At 42.1% G+C, this 21,365-nt stretch overlaps 1 protein-coding gene and 1 non-coding gene across 6 annotated transcripts in view; one reads left to right on the forward strand and one right to left on the reverse strand.

The window, feature by feature from the left end:
- PHF20 (PHD finger protein 20) overlaps positions 1–21,365 on the reverse strand; it is a 98,901-nt gene that overhangs the window by 3,275 nt on the left and 74,261 nt on the right. For all 5 annotated transcript variants that reach the window (XM_053926111.1, XM_045194486.2, XM_024559158.3 and 2 more), the window contains 7 exons: positions 20,355–20,453; positions 19,671–19,835; positions 18,633–18,811; positions 11,252–11,351; positions 8,170–8,365; positions 5,196–5,595; positions 3,358–3,541 (listed from right to left, as the gene is read on the reverse strand). In XM_053926111.1, the coding sequence (XP_053782086.1) occupies positions 3,358–3,541; positions 5,196–5,595; positions 8,170–8,365; positions 11,252–11,351; positions 18,633–18,811; positions 19,671–19,835; positions 20,355–20,453 (1,323 nt within the window). The remainder of the gene's footprint in view (positions 1–3,357; positions 3,542–5,195; positions 5,596–8,169; positions 8,366–11,251; positions 11,352–18,632; positions 18,812–19,670; positions 19,836–20,354; positions 20,454–21,365) is intronic.
- On the forward strand, positions 10,765–10,869 carry LOC112304295 (U6 spliceosomal RNA). The gene has a single exon (XR_002974738.1). It is a non-coding gene; the product is annotated as a U6 spliceosomal RNA (small nuclear RNA).

The following is a 21,365-nucleotide window of genomic DNA, read 5'->3' on the forward strand; positions in this document are numbered from 1 at the left end:
GCGAAATGTCCCACTGACTGCTCACCTTCCTCCCTCTATCAGATTTCGTGTTGGTACTTACGCGTTCCAAGGAGGAAGCTTCCCTCCTCCTGATCCCAACAAGTACAAGGACATGAAAGTAACAAAAATAAGACTGCCTTCTCAGACCTGAACTTGAAAACCAAGAGTAAAGGATCAAAGTCACGTGAGAGTGACTACCGACTTCCTGAGCAAGAAAAACCTCATAGTGACCACCTTCAATACATCGGTAAGTCTTTAAAAAAGAAAAAAAACAAAACCTAGGAGACAGAGCACTACTCAGCAAAAAGGAAAAAAAGACCCCAAATCAATGCTGGAAGAGGCCATCTGGGTGAGTCTAAAGAAGAGGGAGTCAGGGCTGGCTAGATTGATTCCGAGAGACAGAAAGACAAAGACAGACAGACAGACAAATGGTCCCTGGCAAGATGATCCTACAGCCCCGGCTGGTGTGGCTCAGTGGACTGAGCACCAGCCTGCGAACCGGGCCAGGTCCCCAGTAGGGGGCGTGCGGGAGGCAACCACACACTGATGTTTCCCTCATACTACCTCCCTTCCCTTCTCTCTAAAATTAAGTAAATAAAATCTTAAAAAAAAAAAAAAAAATGATCCTACAATTGCTAAGAGGCCCCTCTGTTATGGTCACTGTAACTACCTCAGATATAATTCCAGGTTCACCAAAGATATCTCCCAACACTGTAGTGACCCAGGAAGCATACATAGGCAGAAAGTACCAGTGCACAGACTAGAAGAATCTGAGAATCCAGACGTATCTGTTTAGGGCCCCTAAGTTGGAAACCCTCTCTAGATCTGTACAGCCAACAGCATCTCCTCTGAACTCCAGCAGCCAGCAAGCCTGCCTTTTCTCCACACCATGTGCTAGACCGTCACCCTAAGTTTTTCCTTTAAAAAGCTCAAAAGCTTCTCAGCAGTATAGTGACTATAAACAAGGCAGAAGGTTTCATTTCAAATACACTCAGACCGAGTGTATTGCTCTCAGTCAAGGCAATGCTCTCTAAAGTAACATTTTTCTTAAAATAATATTTCAAATGCTAAATGATTCAAAATTTTCATGGTTATTAAACATCTTTTGTCTTTTAGTTTTATAATACTATTCTCACAACTACATAATGAAATAATGATTAATATCAAAACAATGACATTTAAAAACATGTATCAGTCCATATAACAGCTTACTAGGCAGTTTTAAGAACAGTATTGTATCCAAATTCCTATGAGAGCTTAGCTTATCTTGACAGTATTTAAATGAACTGAAGAGTTTACTCCCTACTATAGTAGAAATGAAACAGGATTCTGATGAATCAATTAAATACAATGTAAAAGTCTGTTTATCTGAATAAAATCTTTAAATTTTGTAAGTGATTTTCATGCTTTCTCCGGTACCTCTCAGGGCTTGGAGTATTAGCACACGAACAGAGTATGTGGCCTCAAATCAGGAGGACACAACATAAAAAGTTCTCTCGAAAGCCAGAGAAGGGAGCTCAGGCTTATCATCCTTACTATACTGCCCAAGCTGCATGGGAGCGGGTGGGAGGGGGCAGGGGTATCAGTCAGTGAGTAAGAAGTAGGTAGGCTCAGACTTCTCCCCTAATGGCAGGTTCCTCTGTCAAGAACAGAATGTTGTTCACCCTGTTTCCATGAGGCTAAGCCTCCCCCTTTCAGGGACTCAGAGCCACTCCTACTTTCAAAATCTATAATTTTCAGTCTGATATTCAATACTATTTCAGCAACCTAATAGGGTTTTCACAGACAGTGGCATCAATTACAATTCTAAGGAGTCCAAGCAAACCTTCTAGGAGTAAAAGAGACAAAAATACTCCCCCTTCCAAAAATGCCCTCACAATTGGACCCCGGGTTAGCCTCCTATTCCCAGTTCCTCAGGTTTGCCTCAGGGGCAAGACATAAGCATGAGGGCACGTAGGTCTCTCTCTGTCTGTCTGTCTCACTACCCTCCAATGCGGCAATCTATTTTCCAGTAGAGCCAGTCCTCTTGTCATCCACTCTGAGCCACCTTCTCTCCAGCAGAAGACATCACGCTCTTCAAGGCTCCGCTTCCATACCAGGAGTTGCAGGAAGCCTTCATGTTATTGCTTCCCCTCACAACGGTTCTCCCCTGGCATGGCCTCAGCTGTACACATGTTCTGGTCACACCTCATGACCCTAGCTTGTATAACATACAGTATTTTTCTGGGTTATTTAAGTATGTTTTATATCCCCAGTTAAAGTAGTAATAGCTTGACTATACCCAGAATCCTCAAACAGAACATTTATTTCTTAACTGGGCTCCATTTTAAGGATGCAAATAAATAATTGGGAAATAAATGAACAATCGAGAAGGAATTTTGCCTTCAAAAATCAAACAAGTAACTTCCTGGGGATCAAAAGAGACTGAATTTGATCATGTTCATCACCACAAGTTCTGTCCTCTAAGCCCACCTGTTACCAAAACATCTGGGAGAAACCCCAAGGACTACAGAAACAACTCAGTCAAGTTCTTAAATTTCTAATGATAAAGAGGAAAAGGCTTCATTTTAGATTTCATCAAGGGGTGAAATAAATGGTTTTTTTCCCCCCAGATTAATCCTCAGATACCTTAAAAACTCATTTAAAAACTTGGTTAGTCCTGGCCAGGTAGCTCAGTTGGTTAGAGCATCATCCCAATATGCCAAAGTTGCGGGTTTGATCCCAGGTCAGGGCACATACAAAAATCATCGAATGAATGCATAAATAAGTAAAACAGCAAATTGATGTCTCTTTTTCTTTTTTTTTTCTTTTTTTTTTTTTTAAAAGATTTTATTTATTTTTTAAAGAGGGGAAGGGAGGGAGAAAGAGGGAGAGAAACATCAATGTGTGGTTGCCTCCCACGCATCCCCCACTGGGGACCTGGCCTGCAACCCAGGCATGTGCCATGACTGGGAATAGAACCAGCGACCCTTTGGTTTGCAGGTCGACACTCAATCCACTCAGTCACACCAGCCTGGGCTGATGTCTCTTTTTCTAAAAATATCAATCAATCAAAAAAGAAAGAACGAACTTGGTTAGTAAATATTTGCTCAAGTCGCACAATGCCTGCAGTAGAGCTCAGCTGCTCCTCTGCAGAAGGGACTGGGCAAGTGAGGCAGGACTCCTGACATCACGCAGTCGTTAGAAATGCCCGTTAAGTACTTAAAGTAAGGCTGGTCCATCTTGAGGAATGAAGGTGAGTGAGACTGAAAAGAAGAGGAGGCAAGAACAGAGTTGTCCCTGGAAAGCCAGATCGCAGCTCATCCTGATAAGCTCACAGTGCCTGCCAACTGGCAGAGAACCAGGGAGGAGCCCTACCATCCAGCTCCTTCTCAATGGAGTCCATCCTATGCGTGACTTCGTCCTGAAGGGATTCCACGTGGGTCAGCAGGTTAAACTGCCACTGGTGCTGGGAGCTCAGCAGCCCCTCTCCGCCTCTGTCCAGCAGCTTCCGTGCAGGGGCTTCCTCTGATAGGACCTTTTTGGAGACATATTCCCTCACCTGGGAATGCAATGACAGACATTTAAATCACTAAGTTGAGACAGCTCTCAACCCCTTCTCCAACCATGCAGTGTTTGAAACCATCTGAAAAACCAGTTGCAGTTTGAATATTCCAAATCTCTATCTCCCTTTCCTCCCTCTCTCTTGGGGGCTACTGTACCAACTGCAACCGCCCCAGGGCAGCACAGACCTTTGGATCAGAGGGCCCTGCAGCTGCTTCTCAGTTGCTGGCCCAATGCCCTAGGCCTGACATGAGCCTCAGAGAATGGCTTCCAGAGCCCTGAGATCAGAGTATAGCAGGGCAAGTACAGACAAGAATTAGTCTGTGGGAATCAGACTAATGAGGTTTTAAGTCCTAGCTCCATGTCTTTCTGAACAGGTGAACCCAGGTAAGTTATTTCACCTCTCTGAGCCTCTGTTCCCTTATGAAAGTAGTAAAATAAACTTAAATGTTCATGCAGATGAAATAGGATCAGATTTATAAGACACAGGGCTGGCCTAAAGTCAGCCTACCATCAATGAAAGAGATTTTTTAACCCTGCCTGTCTTGTTTAGACCCAATATTTTCTGATCTGTTATTGTGTGCCAGATGCCTCTAGGAAATCCACCTAGTCTGCAAAAGCAGAGACTTTTTTGGGGGCTTGTGAGCTCAACCTTTCATTCGTTCATTTGAAATAAAATAGATTCTAGCTAATATTTATTTAGAGCTTACTATGTGCAAAGCCAGGATGCCAAAAGGAGTAAAGTGAACTGTCATAACCACACCGGAATTGGGGCCTCGTTCAGACTAGGAACTGGGTCTCCAAAGACTGTGTCCTTTGGCTCCACGTATCCTGTGTCTCCAAGACCAGCCTTGCCCAGCACTGTTTTGACACTAGCAAGGGCACAGGCTGAATGAGATACGATGCCCACCCCGAGGGGCTTATAATTTAGGATGTTCCCTCTCTGCAATAAGCAGCAATGTATTTAATGCTAGTGACACTGACCCACGATTCTTGGAAAATAAGTATGACAAGGGTAGAGAAGCTCTCAAATCACACTGAAAACAGGGTAGAATGAGACCATGAACAGTTGAAGACAACTCTAGCAAGAGGATGACACGGGAGTTCCAGAAGAGAATAACTTGAAAAACAGAAAAATAACGAGTGGCTCCTGGGAAAACTGATGCAACTTGCAAACATTTTGACAAAACAGACTGTTCTTATGTCAGGGCTGCAAAGTTTAAAGTTCAACTAAAGCTATCATAGAATTGTACTGAAACACTATGCCTAACACCACACTTGACTCATGCTAAGATTTAGCACCTAGGTGCAATTATAAATTGTATCAAACAAAAAACTCATTTTCCTTAGTTCCATTTATCAAGTCCCAATGAACCCTTTTCTCTCACTACTTCCCACCTCTCCACCTCACCTCATTGACTATACCATTTTGTGGGCATTTCCCAGAACCAATGATCTTTGGTTTAAGTGGGCTCTCCTGACTTTGCACCCATTTTAACAGGAAAAGAAAAAAAAAACTGTGGTAAGAATTTAAATTTTACAACAAACAATATTATAATAAACATCTTTTTATACCAAACATTTATCTCTAGATGGAGAACTTAGAAGCACTCAGACACTGAATTAAGAACAAGTACAAGCAAGCTACCTACCTTTGGGGAGCTGGATTTGGGGTCACTGTCCCCCCGGTGCCTGTCTTGGTCTAGAGGCCAGCCCAGGCGTGGGGAGAGGGAATCGTCACCATTTTCACGGAGGGGGTTGACTGCGTCATCAAGGGCAGAACCGCGGGTCTCCACCACCAGCTTCTGCTCCACAGCAGGGTAATAGGCGCGGGGCTTCTGGTAGCAGTGCTCGCTGGTGATATATGACTCCTCCACAGACTGCGGCAGGGGCAGGGGTTTCTCCACAGCCCCGTTTAAAGTTCTATAGCTTGGGGCTTCCTCCTTGCTCTTGGCTTCAGCAACTTGGATGTGTCTGGAATGAGACCTCCCATCCCCTGAGTGCTGTTTCCAAGGCTGACACCACAGCTGCAGATCAGGATGCTCCCTGCTTCTGTGGGGAAGGCAAACACGGAATGGGCTTTGGAGTAAGTGGAACCACGGCCGGGGCTTCTCAGTTCCCAAACACCCCCAACATAAAGAGCTCCCACCTGGGCCGTCTGGTAACAAAACACCCTTTGCCAAGCAAGGTTCCTTAGTATGGAACAGGGCCAGAAGCACTGGCATTTCAGTGAGGAAAGAGAACGCCCTCTGACTGATTCTGCAAATGAAAAGAAATCTAGCCAAAGTCACCATCGGGAGCATCACCCGAGGATTTTTTAGGCCTTCACATGGACCACCTTTCTACCTACCTCAGTCAATTTCTGGCATCTCATTAAGAAGAAATTCATTTGGTTTAAATGTAGTCAAGTTTTCCAAGTTTACAAAGTGTGAAGGAATTCCCATCCAGGGCTGTCAATTGATTCAGTCATCTCAACAGATACTGTCACAATAATAGCTAATACACCTCACAACCATCCTCCCCTTCTCTTATATCCACTTTAGCCTCACTCCTGAGTTTCAGCGGGGCACATGGCCACCTGCCTCGCCTCCCCAGCAGTGAGGTGTATCCATGAAACTGCTTGCTCCTCCTTTTTCTACTTTCCCCTCCTGGGGCTTGGAGCAGAGTTGAGGTACAGATGAGATTGCTTCAACCACACAGATGAGAATAATCCTGACGGAATGCCAAAGGAATAAGACAGAAGGAACCCAAGTCCCTAAGTCCCCAGACAGAATCCTTGAGAAAGGTCACCTACCTGGCCTGGACTCCTACCTACCCCTGATACATGCATTATGTGAGAAAGAAAATTCCATTTTGTTTTAGTCTCTTTTGGGGGTCTCTATTATAGCAGCTTAGTTTTCACCCAAACCAATATATGCTCTTGCTGAATGTGCCCTGCTCAGCCAGTCCTTGTCATGCCAATACTTGAAGCCAAGCCTCTGTGCGCCGGATACAAGAGAAAGCAGACCCGCATTCTGCCATCTCACGGTTCCAACACTCTACCCTGCCTGACACCAAGAGGCCTCCAGGACTAGTCAGCACAAAGGAAACCTTGTCACAGAGTGGCCTGTTGTGTCTGACTCACTCGTGGTGCTAGCTTGTCATTGTTGCTGATGTCACTAAAATGGTACCCCCTATGGGAGAACTTAAGGAGAGATTTTTACAGAAGAGAAGCTGTCCCTGCCACAGATTATGCTAGTACCATAAGAAAATTCATGGAATTGCTGAGGAGAGGCAGTTAGAAAGGTCAGCACAAGTACTTGACAGGAGCCAGGACGTGAGTTCTAGTCTTGGCCCTGGAAACCGTGGAGGGCAGTTGCCCCACTCAAGGCTCAGTTGCCCTATTTGGTAAAGAGGGGTAGGTTATAAAAGCCAACAGACCCCAACAAGAGCCACTTGTCTTTCTCAGAGTTTAGATAAACTCAGGCCACCTGACATGTAGAATGCAGTCACAGAAGGGAATTCACACTCAGTTTAACTACAAACTCTGGCAACTGAAAGCCAGAAGTTCAGCTCCAAAAGGCTTAAAACTTTTCTGTATGAACAAACCATCAAGGGATACATTTATTGAGCAACCCCTATGCTAGAGAGCAGGCTTGCCAACAATACCTCTTCCAACAGCTTTCAATTTTTCTTTGTTTACCAATCAAGGTTTAGGGTGAATAGATAAACAAAATGTGGTATTATACACAATGAAATATTATTCAACCTTACAAAGATAGGAAATTCAATACAGGCTACCAAATAGATGAACCTTGAGGACATTATGCTAGGTGAAATGAACCAGTCATAGAAAGACAGGACCCCACTTACACGAGGTACCCAGAGCAGTCAAATTCAGAGACAGAAAGTAGAGTGGTGGCTGCCATGGTTTGAGCAGAGAGAAAATGGAGCGGAGTTATTCAACGGGTATAAAGTTTCCATTTTACAAAATGAGGAGAGTTCTGGAGATTGGTTGTACTTACCACTGCTGAACTGTACACGGAAAAATGGTTAAGACAGTAATTTTTAAATTATGTATACCTTACCACGACTTTTTTAAAGATTTTATTTATTTATTTTTACAGCATGGGGAAGGGAGTGAGACAGACAGGGAGAGAAACATCGATGTGGAAGGGAAACATTGACTGGTTGCCCTTGTATACGCCCCGACTGGGATGCGCCCCAACTGTGGACCGAACCTACAACCCAGGCATGTGTCCGGACCAGGAATCAAACTGGTGACCATTCACCTTGTGGGACAATCAACTGAGACACTCCAGTCAGAGCTATCTTACCACAATTTAAAAAGCAAAAACAAAAAATTCAGAATCGAGGCCAATACAAAAAACAGTCTAAACTATAAATGTGGTAGAGATTGCAAAAGTGTATACATTTGTCAAAACTCAACGAACACTTAAAAAATAGGTGAACTTAATTTATGTAAATATACTTCAATAAAGTAGATTTAAAAAAATGTTTCATAACAGAAAATTTTTAGTAAGGTCATCTTTCTTGACTTTGTAGCTTTCCAATTTCTCAGATCTATTCCCACCCCAGGCCATGCCAAATCAGACACGTCCCCAAAGTTGCAGGTACCACACTTACTGCAAGATGCTCATCTTGAGCTGCAGGCCGTGCAGAACCTCGATCACTCTCTGCACATCCCCGAGAAGCTGGTGAGTGGCCACAATCTTCTTGGCATTCTGGTGGGAGTAGTTCTCTTCTAAAAATGCCAGGCCATGCATATGTCCCCTAGTCAACCATTCCTTGTCATACCAGTACTTTAAGCCAGGCCTCTGACCTAAAACAGTGAGTGACAAAGACAGTTAATGCTTGGCCTGAAGGAAACCATATTATTTCACCATTGTACAATTATCACACAAACTATTGGAAGGATGGGTTGGTGTGTCCATTATATTCATTTATTCATCCAATATACATTTACTTGGCACCTATTATATTCTAGGCTGTCTAGTAGGTGTTAGGGACAAGGTAGTAAGAAATGTAAGTTTCTTAATCTCCAGGAAATGTCCAGAGGTGCAGTGGGAACCAGGATATCTCTTTAAATAAATCACATCATCCCCTCTCCTATTTAAGCCGTTCTACTGCACACAGTAGAAACCCAAAGCCCTAACTCTGGCCTACTGAGGCTTGTGGGACAGGCTACTTTCTGCCATCTTGGCCTCATCCTTACAGTGGCCTCCTTTCAATTTATGGAACGTATCAAGTTCTTTCTGGTCCAGGGTCTCTGCTTTGGCACCCACTCTGTCTGGCGCACTATTCCCAAGGCCTTTGCAAGACTGGCTCCTTACCACTTCTCCTCAGAGAGGCCTTTTGTCATCCCCCAAAGTAAGACAGCCTCTTCAATGCCTCCTAGCTGTTCGCTGTCTGATCGCTTTTGCCTTCCGCCCCCACCCCACAGCATCATCCCTATCTAACAAGTTCTAGTTCGTTTAAATTATTTTGACATGTTTCCGGCCCCAATTCCACTAAGAGCCAAAAGAATAGTAATGATCTAGTTCAAGGTTGTATTCCCAGTGTCTGGCAAAATGCATCCTGAATGGATTTACAAAATGGCAAGAAGCCCCAAGTGCCCCTCCAACTACCAGCTACCATCGAACTAAATAACGACCAAGCTCCCTCCCTTCTCTAGACCTCCATTTTCCATCTGTTCCGACAGATGACCTGGATGGCTCCAGTGGTCTTGTCCATTACAGGGACTCTTAGGAAGGACTAAAAATGTGACACCATGTGACTTGGCAGCATTTCCAGCTCCAAAAGCCCAGGGAACAACTTTCACACTGTTGTTTACCTCCCAATATCCAGAAATAACCTACATAATCCCTATCAAGGTCCCTGGGCTCTTCCTGGCTTTACCAAGACTTGTAGGAATGCACCTTGATTCTGTTAGATGCATCTTTAAGTAATCTTTAACTCTGTCAGGTTAAACTTCTGGCGCAAGATACTGCAGAGTGCAACCAAGTCTATAAACATGACAGACATTGAGTTCTCAATTAAAGGAGAAATCTATACATAGTCTCGGCAATTAGAGTTATTAAAAAGAGTATAAAGGGGATAAATGGTAATGGAAAAAATACAATACAAATAAACTATTAAAAAATAAGTTCAGAAAGTGTACAGGAATTGATGAAGAGCATGTGTATGATTTCTAAAAAGAGAAAAGTAGAGGGAAAGAAGGGGAGACAATAAAGTAGATAAAAGAGATTTTCAAACAGTGCTTAAGGAGCCTCTCTGAAATCTCACAGGCAGCTACTCCAAGAAGCCACCTGAACAGGATTCAAAACAACGCTACTTGTTTAATAAGACAAAAGTTAGAGACACTGGTTCTCATCTTCTGTCATGTCCATTCTGGGCCTATATTTTCTCGCCTGTCAAATGCTGGGGCTAAATTAGGTGGTCTCTGAGATCCTGCCCACCAAAAATATTCTATGACTCACAGACAAATCTTCTGACCACATTCCTTCCTTGAGATAAAGGGAAAAACAGAGGCAGATTCCTCTGTCTATGGTCTAATTAACACCAGGAGACACAGTGTCACAAACAGAGGTTATCAGGCCCTGAGGAGACCTACTTGCTGGAAAATGAACTACAGTGGCCAACCCCCACCCTACACAACGTCAAGAGATTTGGCCCCACAAGCCAGTTCTAATTCCAGTATGCTTCATGAGATTCGGAAAGTCATTCATATCTATTATATCGATTTCTTTCTCAGCAAAAATGGGAATAGGCGTTCCTACCAGGCTCCTCACAGGACTAAAAGGAGTAACAGGAGCAGAGGTTCTCATGTACTGCCTACGTATAATGAGATTAAGGGACTGGAGCTGAAGGCAGACGTTACAGGTGGTGAAGGGAGATGTTACCATCCTACTGATGGCAAGACAAGAACAACAGATTTATAATCCACCCGAGACTTCTGAAAAGGGGCACCCAAGAGCCACAGGCCAGCCTGGTGGCCATGGAACAACAAAACTAACTGACCCTGCTAAGGAATTAATTCACCGCTTTGGGTGCCAGATAGGCTCTTCAAAACCACACCTTTCCCTTTCCCGTCAAGGGCGCATCTCCGTCCCTGGTGCCAATGAAGCAAAGGAAGGCAGATGTCACCAGAGGGAGCAGAAGCAGGTTTCTAACCCCCCGCCAGCCCCTAAAAGCCAAGGACAGAGCCCACATCCTCATGAACTCTCAGGAAAAGGAGAGTTTTGAAACTGGAATCATCTACAGAGAATATCAGCATGGCCTTTACACAAGGATGACATGAAAATTTGTAGAGCATTTCATATTTAGAGAGTTTCAGTCATGCAAGGTAAGTTAGTTATAGAGATCTGCTGTACAAACACCACTTCGTTTAAAAACAATACTGTACTGTACACTTAAAATGTTAAGAGGGTATATCTCATGTTACACAATTTTTACAATAAAAAATAAATAAATTCTAGCTCAAGGACAGCTCTTTCACTTGGTGAACCTTTTCACATATGGTCTCTTACTGCTAAGCTCAGGGAAGCTGGCCTCCAGGTGAGTGAGCGACAAAGGTGAGAGACGTCAGAGTCTAGCCGATGCTGAAGAAATGAGTCTCAAGACCATGGACACTTAGACTGCTTCATGACCAGCTGTGCCACCGAAAAGGCTACATACTGTTAATATCCCTGACTCCAGAAATCTCTACCTGGAGGGTCTTGGCAAACATAACAGGTGTATTTCTCAGGCACATTTTCTTCCAGTAATCCCATGCAGACCCCATGCTGCCAGCACTGGCACTCTTCACACTGTTAGAATTAAAGAAGCAATAAAAATTAAACTCAGAAGACATCCTCTGTCCAAAAATAAGACCCACCCATGGGGAGAGGGGACAACGGGAGGTGGAAGAAGAGGGGAGAGAGAGCACCCAAAACCAACTTATACAAGTGTGGGGCTGCAACCATTCATCTAGAACTCTGCTAGCCAGTATGACAGCTACTAGCCACCTGTGGCTCTTTACATTAACAAATTAAGTTAAAAATTCCGTTCCTTAGTCCCACTCGCCACATCTTAAGTGCTTAATAGCCAGACAAGGCTAGTGGTGACCGTACTGGGCAGCAAAGATGAAGAACATTTAGATCTATTAACAGTGCCGGTTTCAAAACATGGTTTTCACTCTCATTTCTAGAGGCTTAAACTTTTCTAATCTTTTTGACAGAGGAAAAATTGTGAAAGTACTTAGAGTAAGGCTAGCTTGTAATGACAGAAACCTGAGTTTGCATTCTGGCTCAGATATTCATTAGCTCCGTGACCTTGCAGGGGTCACTTCTACACCCTGAGCTTCAGTTCCCCATCTGCAAAACGGGATACTATTCCTACCAACCATGTGGGCTGTTTATGAAAAACCAATGGGCTATATATAAAAGTTCTTATCTCATAACTTTAACTATTAAGAGCCTATAACTACTACTAATGGGCAATCTAATTCCACTTTGATGCCTCCTGAAGTAACCATGTGCTAGCACTTTGCATTTATTTTCTCTAAAGCTTACCAAAGGTCACACAGCTGAAGAGAGGCAAAGGTGGATCAGAATACAAGCCAGGCAAATTGCAAAGTTAGTTCTTTTAACCCCTAAGCCTCACTGCTTTCCTTGGGTAAAGGGGGAGGTGGGGAGAGGAAAGTGAAGGAGAGGCAGGAGGTACAAAGGGAAAGAAAGGAGTAGACATCAAGGGCAGCATTGGAAGATTTGTGGAAAGTAAGCCTGAGGACTAAGGGCCCAGAGGAGGAATTGAAGGAGGAAAAGCAGATGTCAAAAGAAATACTAAGATATTTCAAGCAATTCTAAACCTTTAAGTACCCAACTATAGCTCTGAAAGGTGGACCGTGGGCTTCCTGACATGGCCTTGAGGATGGGCCACCAGCCTGGCCACAAGGGACTAAAAGTCCGAAGTTTAGACAATCTTCAGCCACTTGCAGTCAGATAGTCTCTAGCATGAAGAGGGCTTTTGTGGGCAGATATAAACCCTCTAGGAAGCTGATCATTTCGGAATCAACAGGGGCAGAGCTAGAAGAGAGAGACTTCAGATAAGATATGATCCAGATTTTTCCATTTCCAATGAGGAAACTAAAGCTCAGAGAGAAAGTAGAGTGTATAGCAACGAAGGTAGGTAGTAGCACAAAAAAGACTAGCAATAAGAATGAAAGTCTCTCTCACCAATGAGTTTGTGTCTTGAGATCTAGGATTCATCACAATTGAATCAAACACAGCCAAGATGAAAATTTCAAAATAGCTTTCTTCATCCAACCAGAAAAGAATGAAGAAACAAGAATTCGGAAAAATGAGGAGAGGCTTAGGAACCTCCAGGACATCTTTAAAAGTTCCAACATCTGAATTATAGGGGTGCCAGAAGGAGAAGAGGAAGAACAAAAATTTGAAAACTTATTTGAACAAATAATGAAGGAGAACCTTCCCTCATCTGGCAAAGGAAATAGACTTCCAGGAAGTCCAGGAAGCTCAGAGAGTCCCAAAGAAGCTGGACCCAAGGAGGAACACACCAAGGCACATCATAATTACATTACCTAAGATTAAACAGAAGGAGAGAATCTTAGAAGCATCAAGAGAAAAGGAGACAGTTACCTACAAAGGACTTCCCATAAGACTGTCAGCTGATTTCTCCAAAGAAACCTGACAGGCAAGAAGGGGCTGGCAAGAAGTATTCCAAGTCATGAAAGGCAAGGACCTACATCCAAGATTACTGTATGCAGCAAAGCTATCATTTAGAATGGAAGGGAAGATAAAGTGCTTCTCAGATAAGATCAAGTTAAAGGAGTTCATCATCACCAAGCCCTTATTATATGAAATGTTAAAGGGACTTTAACCTAAGAAAAAGAAGATCAAAAATAGGAACAGTAAAAATGACAGGAAACTCACAGTTATTAACGACCACACCTAAAACAAAAATAAGAGCAAACTAGAAAGATACAGAGAATAAGTAGCATAAATGATAGGTGGAAAATAGACAGGGGGAGGGTAAGAATAGTGTAGGAAATGTAGAAGCCAAAGAACTTATAAGTATGACCCATGGACATGAACTATAGGGGGGGAATGCGGGAGGGAGGGGGTGGGCAGGATAGAGTGGAGTGAGGAGGGGGGAAATGGGACAACGGTAATAGCATAATCAATAAATATATTTTAAAAAAAACAAAATAGCTTTCTTCATGTGAGTCTGGCTTAAAATACATTATTCATTTTTTAAAATACATTTTATTTATTTTTAGAGAGAGGGCAAGGGAGGGAGAAAGAGAGTGAGAGAAACATCAATGTACAGAAAAAACATCAATCACATGCCCCCATGAGGACCTGGCCCACAACCTAGGCACGTGCCTGACAGGGAATCAATCAAACAAGCAACATTTCAGTTCACAGGCTGGCACTCAACCCACTAGCCAGGGCCATTATTCATTTATTTAAAAGTCTGAATTTAGAAATGAACAAGAATAACATAAAAGATAAAATATCTAAAAATAAATCTAAAACAATTGAAGAATAAAAATACCTAAGGCTATCTAAGAATAAAATACGCAAGATATCTATGAAGAAAATTTTAAATTACTATTTGAGAGACACAGAGACTTAAGTCAATGGCAAGGTGCACCTTATTCCTGGATAGCAAGAGTGGGGTACAGTGTTGGGGCAAATGGGTAGCCATTGTCCTCATCTTTTTATCCTGCCTGGTAAATTCCAGGTAGATCAAATATTTGTATGGTTTTTAAAAAAATAAATGAAACCCCAAAAGTACCATAAGAAACCATGAGAATTCTTTTATTAACATTTCCATAAACTTTTATGAATTTCCAAATGCAAAGCAACTATTACTCAAATCTCAGAGGCCATAAAGAAAATTTTAATATATTTGACCTCATAAAAACAAAAAATCTGTAAGAAAAGTCAGAAAACATGACAAAGTGAGTAAGAATGTGAATACAAACATGTGTAACTGTTCATTTGTAATAGTCAATACAAAAACACATCTACGAAAAAGCCTATACAAATGAGCAGCAAAAAGACCAAACATTCAACAGAAAAATGGATGAAGAACATGGACAGATCAAAGAAAAAAAAACCTAATTCTTAAATAAAAAGATGTTCAAATCAACCCTTAAAATAATAAATTAATGCAAAGTAACTTGAAATTATATAAATTAATGTGAAATAAAACCAGACTAATAATATGGAAACACAGTATTTCTAGGTTTGGGGATTACATGTAAATATCAATCGATTTTTTATACCTTTATGTACTGTCTGAAGTTTTTATAACATTTACTACCTTCATCATAAAAGTGTTATTCTTATGAAAAACTACTTATAGAGCATAATTCTCATTTACATATGCATGTGTATATGTGTATTCCAAAATATTAACAGTGGTCATTCATGGGTAAAAATAATCTGGGTGATTCCTTTTTTTTTTTTTTTTAAGACTTTATTTATTTATTTTTTGAGATGGGGAGTGAGAAACAAAGGGAGAAAAACATCGATGTGAGAAACATTGATCGGTTGCTTCTAGCACACACCTCAACCAGAGACCGGGCCCACAATCCAGGCATGTTGCTCTGACCAGGAATCAAACCGGGAATTGACCTTTGGCATTGTGGTATGATGCCCAACCAACTGACCCATATAGATCAAGGTTCTGGGTGATTCTTGTTTTCTAATTTGTGATTTTCTGCATTTCCCAAATGCTATAATTATGAAATGTTTAAAACTTATTTTAAAATAAATAACAAAATGGCTATACTAATAGACTATTTTTTCACTTAAAGAGCAAAGGTAACAAGGTTTAATAGCACAGTGTATACTAACAAGGGTGCCTGGTGTGACTTCTTTGGTACTACCTCCAGGGAGGGTTTATATAATATTGCTATGACAAATAGCAATATTTATTAAAATTATAAATGCACATACCCTTTAGCCCAGGAATTCCACTTCCCAAATTAGGACCCACAGGTATACTTATACAAAATTATTCATTACATCACTGTTATGGTTAGAAACAATCTAAATGTCCATCAATAGGGGAAAGGTTAAATAATTTACCATCCATACATTATGTAGTCATAAAAGAGAATAGGGAAGCTTTTTATATTTGAAAATGGTCTTCAACTCATATATATTGTTATATGAAAAAGATCTTGAAAATATTACATCTAAGACATTACTTTTTGAAAAATGCTGGTTGCAGACATGTGAATGTACTCAGTGCCAATTTAATGCCTCATACACTTAAAAATGGTTAAAATGGTAAATTTTGTTATGAATAATTTACCACCAAAAACAAAAGAATGAAGAGAATGTATTTATTGCTTGTTTAGCCATAGAATGTTTGTGGAATGACATACAAGATATGGGCTGCCTCTAGGGTAGGGCAGCTGACTGGCGGGGTGGCGGTAAGATGTTTCTCTGTAAACCTAAGCATACTTTTTGGACTTTGAACTATGCAAATGCATTAGCTAGGAACAAATAAATATAAATTTTAAAACAAAACTTTTAACATAGACTTCTTGTTAAAACTGCTACACATTTATACTGAGGTTTGGCACCTAACATATATGTGTTGCTCTAGGGCAAAGGTTAGCAAACTACTGCCCACAGGCCAAATCCAACTGGAGTCCTACTTTTGTAAATAAAGTATTTTATGAATATGCTCATTCATTTTACATATATAGTCGTCTACAGCTGCTTTGGGCAGGGCTGAGTAGTTGCAACAGAGACCATATGGTCCTCAAGGCCTAAAAAATTATCTGACCCTATTAGAAAACATTTGCCAAAACCTAGCCTATAATAATTAAAATTAATTTAAATATCAAATGGGTTTTCTGATGTTCATTTTCAATGCAGTACCCAGATTTCTCAAACATTCAAAACTACTAAGTAGGATTTTAACCTCGCAGTGATTTAAAATTAGTAATGGTAAATAAAATCAAATAATAATATGTTTGAGTAATGTTGATATCAATCAAATAATGAAAACGATCAAAGAAAATTATTTCTCTAAAGTAATATATGTATTATAGAAAACAAACTAAATGTATTCTAGGATTGTATAAATTATCAATGTAAATTAAAATTTTCTTTTAAGAAAAAATTATTTGAACTTTCTTAGATGATGAAATTTTTAAAGTTTAAAATGCATTTGTTCCAGTTAGCTCCCTCTAAATTTATGAATGCCTTTTGCTAAAAGTCCTGAGTGGAAAATGTACAGTGCTCATAATGACAGAAAGTCAGAAACTGTCCCTCCATAACACAAAGCCAGCTGGACAGCAAGTGGATAGCAGGAAAAGTCTACAGCAAAACCGAAGGGTTCTGAAGTGAGCTCATCATCAGCACAATGCCAGACAGGAAGCCACAGTGTTGAGTTGAGCTGGGAGGAGGTCATGTAGAGCCTGGGAAGCGGAAGGAAATCAGTTCCGGACTCTGCCATGTAACAGCTGGTATGCCTCAATAGCTACAAACTTAGTTTCTTCTTAAAGTACAGAAAGGCACATCAAGCTCTCCCCTCCAAATACCCTGCGATCCTTGCTACTTATGGAAAAATGGAGAAAGAACCACAGTGGATTAGCACTGTGTCCCATCATACTGATAGGCCAGAATAGCCTTCCCAGAGTGGCCTTCATTACTCACCCACTAAGATTTCTATGGACAAATGAGGACCAGATCAGCTTCCAAGGCCCAGAACTGAGCACATTCATGCAGACATACAGGATAAAAAATAACAATCTCCAACATCCTCTTAAAAACCAAACTTAAAAAAAAAATGCATACTCAAATATGTTCCAAGCTTAATGTTAAGACAACAGAGCCCATCAGTACACACGATTCTGTATTTCTGGGCTGGCTCGGCAATATGTTATCCTTGGAACAAAGCTTTTCCTCCCACTTCTGATTAATCAAAGTGACTACGCAGCATGTTGTTTAGAAAAACTAACCCAAAGGCCATAAGCATTAGGCTTATCTCACAAAAAGAGAAAAATAATTGAGCCACTGAAATGCTCCAAGCTGGCAACTGTCACTCACAACCCTGATTACATATCAGAATTCATAGGAATAGGTCCACCATTCACATTTCGGAACTTAAAGGTAAAGATTATCCATTTCGAGCTATTTCTAAACTATTTCTTTACCTTTCTAAACTATTTTTTTTACCTTTATACATTTTGGACTCTGAAAAGAGTCCATTAGGAAGGGGGGTTCTGATGCTTACAAAGTTTGAAAACCACTGACCTAAGGCATACTTGAGATCAAAAACATCAGACAATATTTGAGACCCTTCATGTACCCTGAATTCCCAGAAATTACCATAAAGGCTATTCCAAAGGAAAGAAACTCCCAAAGAATCCTGAACAACCTAACCATGACTTACTTTAAAAACTCAGGTTTCCTGGACAGCCAGGCAGCTGCCAAGACATTTATGACAGCCCTTGGAGGCAGCCAGAAAGGAGATACCTCCACCAGAACTGAGATTAAGAGAAGGACCAGAGGCAAGGAGGCGCTGGCCAGTGATGGTTTCCCCAAGTAGGCAGGGAGGCCCACCCCACAGGCACATCCCAGAGAAGGAAATGACAGATACAAATGTCAGGAAAATAAAGAACAAGAAACAGACAAGTTATAAAACTGGCTTCCATTTCTTTAGGCCATAAAGAAATTTTATCTCAGAGAGAAGGTATGGGTCCACAGGAAGATGCACTGCCATTCCAGAAATCTGGGGCCCTGCTGTTCAAATCCTCACTGTATGACTACAGGCAAGGCCCTTCCCATCTGTGGGTCCCAGCTGCCTCAAGCAGAGCATAAGAGGTTTAGACTCAATGATCTCTTGAGGCTTCGCTTCTTCTATTAATAGGCTATTTATACCAGCCCAAGATTCAGAGGAAGCTAACCCAAAAAGCAAAGCTCAATCTGCTGCTGATAATACTATCAGGGGCTGCTGATGTGACTTATTTTTGCTGGCCTCTAACTGTAGTCCCTCAAAATTCCCTCCAAGGACCAGCCTGTGCCTCCCTATACCTGTCTCCTGGAAGTTCTACCTACCTGAATCATAAAGTCATTTTCCTCCTGAATCTCACAGATGCAGCGGACCACTTCAAAATCATAGCGGTCATCCCCTTCGAGTTCCTCATCAGGGTTGGTGGTCACATCAACGTCTTGGCCATACTCCTCATCGCTCCAAAGAAAGCTCTCAGAAGAGGATTCACTCACATTATCCTCCTCTGAGAGGAAAGGGAAAACAATAGTCACCATTTTAAATTATGCTATGAAATTTTAGAAATCCTAGATTGTCAAGAGTAACAGCCTGTCATCTAGTAACAGCCCGAACGATGTACGCTGCCTAGCAGTGAACGAAACACCATTTCCTCATTTTACTGGAGAGAAGCCCAAGGTCACAAAACTCATTGGCAGAGAAGCTGCAGCTCCTCATGAATCACACAGATCATCATTCCTAATGACTCACATGTGTTCTTCAACCTCACCCCATCCAGCCAGAACCTGGCTTATAGCCAAGTCTGTATCCAGAGCCACCTTTAAAACTCTGTAGACGTGGGGAATGAGGAAGGGGCAGATTCCAGGGATAATCAGAACTAAAATCACAAGGTCTTGGAGCCTAATTAGTTATAATTATAGCTAACCTTTACTGATCACTTATTCAGTAGACACTGTTCTAAGTACTTTCCACTTAGTTATTAACTCCTTTCAAACTCACAATCACCCTACAAGGGGAATCCTCAAATCTGACTCAGATTTCCATGAGCAACCAGGTTAAATGCAGAGGCCATCAAATAAGAAATGGAGGAACTGGGGACTGGTGAGCAAGGGATGGGGGATAATGGATACAGCTGAGACACACTGGCTTGGAGGTGCCTGACAGACACTAAGACCGAAGTTGGAAAGAAATTCAAGGAAGGCACAGTTAATGGCCTTTGTTTCACTTGATGTACCAGTACTTATTTAAAAAACATAACAGATTATACCTGCAGAGGGCCTGGGGAGTACATTACAATATCAACATAAATCCGGTCTTGTCAGGCTAAGTGCTGTACAAATGATCAAGCTGGCAGAGCGCCTCCTTACCGGATGCTTTCACTTTCCCTTTGCGGTTTCCAGATTCTGGGCCATGGAGCTGCGGGCTCATATGGACCCCAGGCTTGTGTGAGGACCCACACCTGGTGACAGCAAATGCCTTGGGTGGAGAAGGCTCCTGGGAGGTGTCACTGATCTCCTCACTGCAGGGACATTCTAAAAGAACAAGATCAGAAAGGAATTAGCATCCCCAGACATCATCAAGGAATCCCAGAACCAACCCCATCCAACAACATCTCTGCTTTTCATAAAATGTGTCGTCCCTTTACCTCCCAAGATTAAAACACTGATTTCTCTTTAAAAACCAACATTTTTGTGAGGGCTAGACACACACTTTTCAAGAAGTGAATCCTTTCCTGAGAGGGTTCAGAGATGTGAATAGTCCATTACCTGTATATCCTCTGCTACTATGATGCTTTCCTATGCACTGCCCTATGGCAGGGCATACTGGCCAATGAAGCAAGAGGGGAGAGCTTTCCTAAATGCCAAAGTGTCCTTGTAACTCTCAGGACAAGAGCACTCCTCCCATGCCAGGGCTGAGCCCACCAGCTCCAGTAAAGGCCTGCTGGCCTTCCTCTCCTCCACACAGGCTCAGAGGCCAGGACTCAGCAAAAAGCAAACACTTGGCCCATCCATGGTAAGGAAACCCCAAGTGAACCCAACAGGAAAAATTACCAGGTTTGGTTTTCTTTTTCTTTTTCTTTTTCTTCTTTGGCTTCACTCTCACAAACTCTTTGAATTTCTTCTCTTTATTCTTTTCCTTGTCTTTTGCAGCTGGAATTAAATACAAGTGGTAAGTACTGGCATTCTAATATTTTGTTGTCAACTCTGGGGTATTTATTCTTAAGTTAGTAAGCATGTCCAATGTGAAGAAAACAGATGGCAGAACAGAATTCTGGGTCTGGTTCTGCCCTCAGGACTCTGGAGCCTCTTCCCCATCACCTTCTATAGAGCAACTAGAATCTCTTCCTTTATCCTTATGTTCTCTGAACACAAAGGGGAGAGAAGAGGGAAGCCTTCAAAGGCACACTCTGGTCTCTGGTTGAAGACTGTGAAGTCATGTGGCCTGAGGTGGCAGAGCTCACAGGGAGAGTTGTCTAGTGAGGATGACGCTAACCCAGGTCCCTGAGGAACAGGGGTAGCCAAGGTGACAACAGGCAGAGCTCATTCAGGGCTACAAGTACACAGGAAGTCTCCTTCAGGTAGGCACTCCTATTCCCTACTGCAGGGCCCAGAGGCAGAGCATCCTTCCCTTGAGTCACAACAGACAGCTGAGCCTGGAGACAGGAGTATGGGCTCTGCAGCTGGCTTCAAATCATGGCTCCACCCCTGCTAGATGTACAGATACTGGTTCAAGTTAACCCATCTCATCTGCACCTCAGTTTCTATTCTATGAAGTAGAAAACAGTACCTGCCTCACAGGGTTTGTTGTGAGGATTAAATAAGACAATACAAGTGAAGAATCTGAAATGGCGCCCAGCACATGGCAAGTACTCAAAATGTTAGCTGTTATTATCTTGCCTGCAATACTCTCCGCCCAGAAAGTGGGGCCGATCTGCTGTCAGCCCTCTCTCCAGACAGCCTGAGCAGTTGTTTCGAGACTTCCAGAACATGTAACCCGGACAGAAGGACTTCCCGCCAGGGCTCCGCATCAGAGAGCAGCCTGTCCCCTGAGCAGGCCAAAGC

This window comes from Desmodus rotundus, chromosome 6, assembly GCF_022682495.2.
Source record: "Desmodus rotundus isolate HL8 chromosome 6, HLdesRot8A.1, whole genome shotgun sequence".
Classification (NCBI taxonomy): Eukaryota; Metazoa; Chordata; class Mammalia; order Chiroptera; family Phyllostomidae; genus Desmodus; species Desmodus rotundus.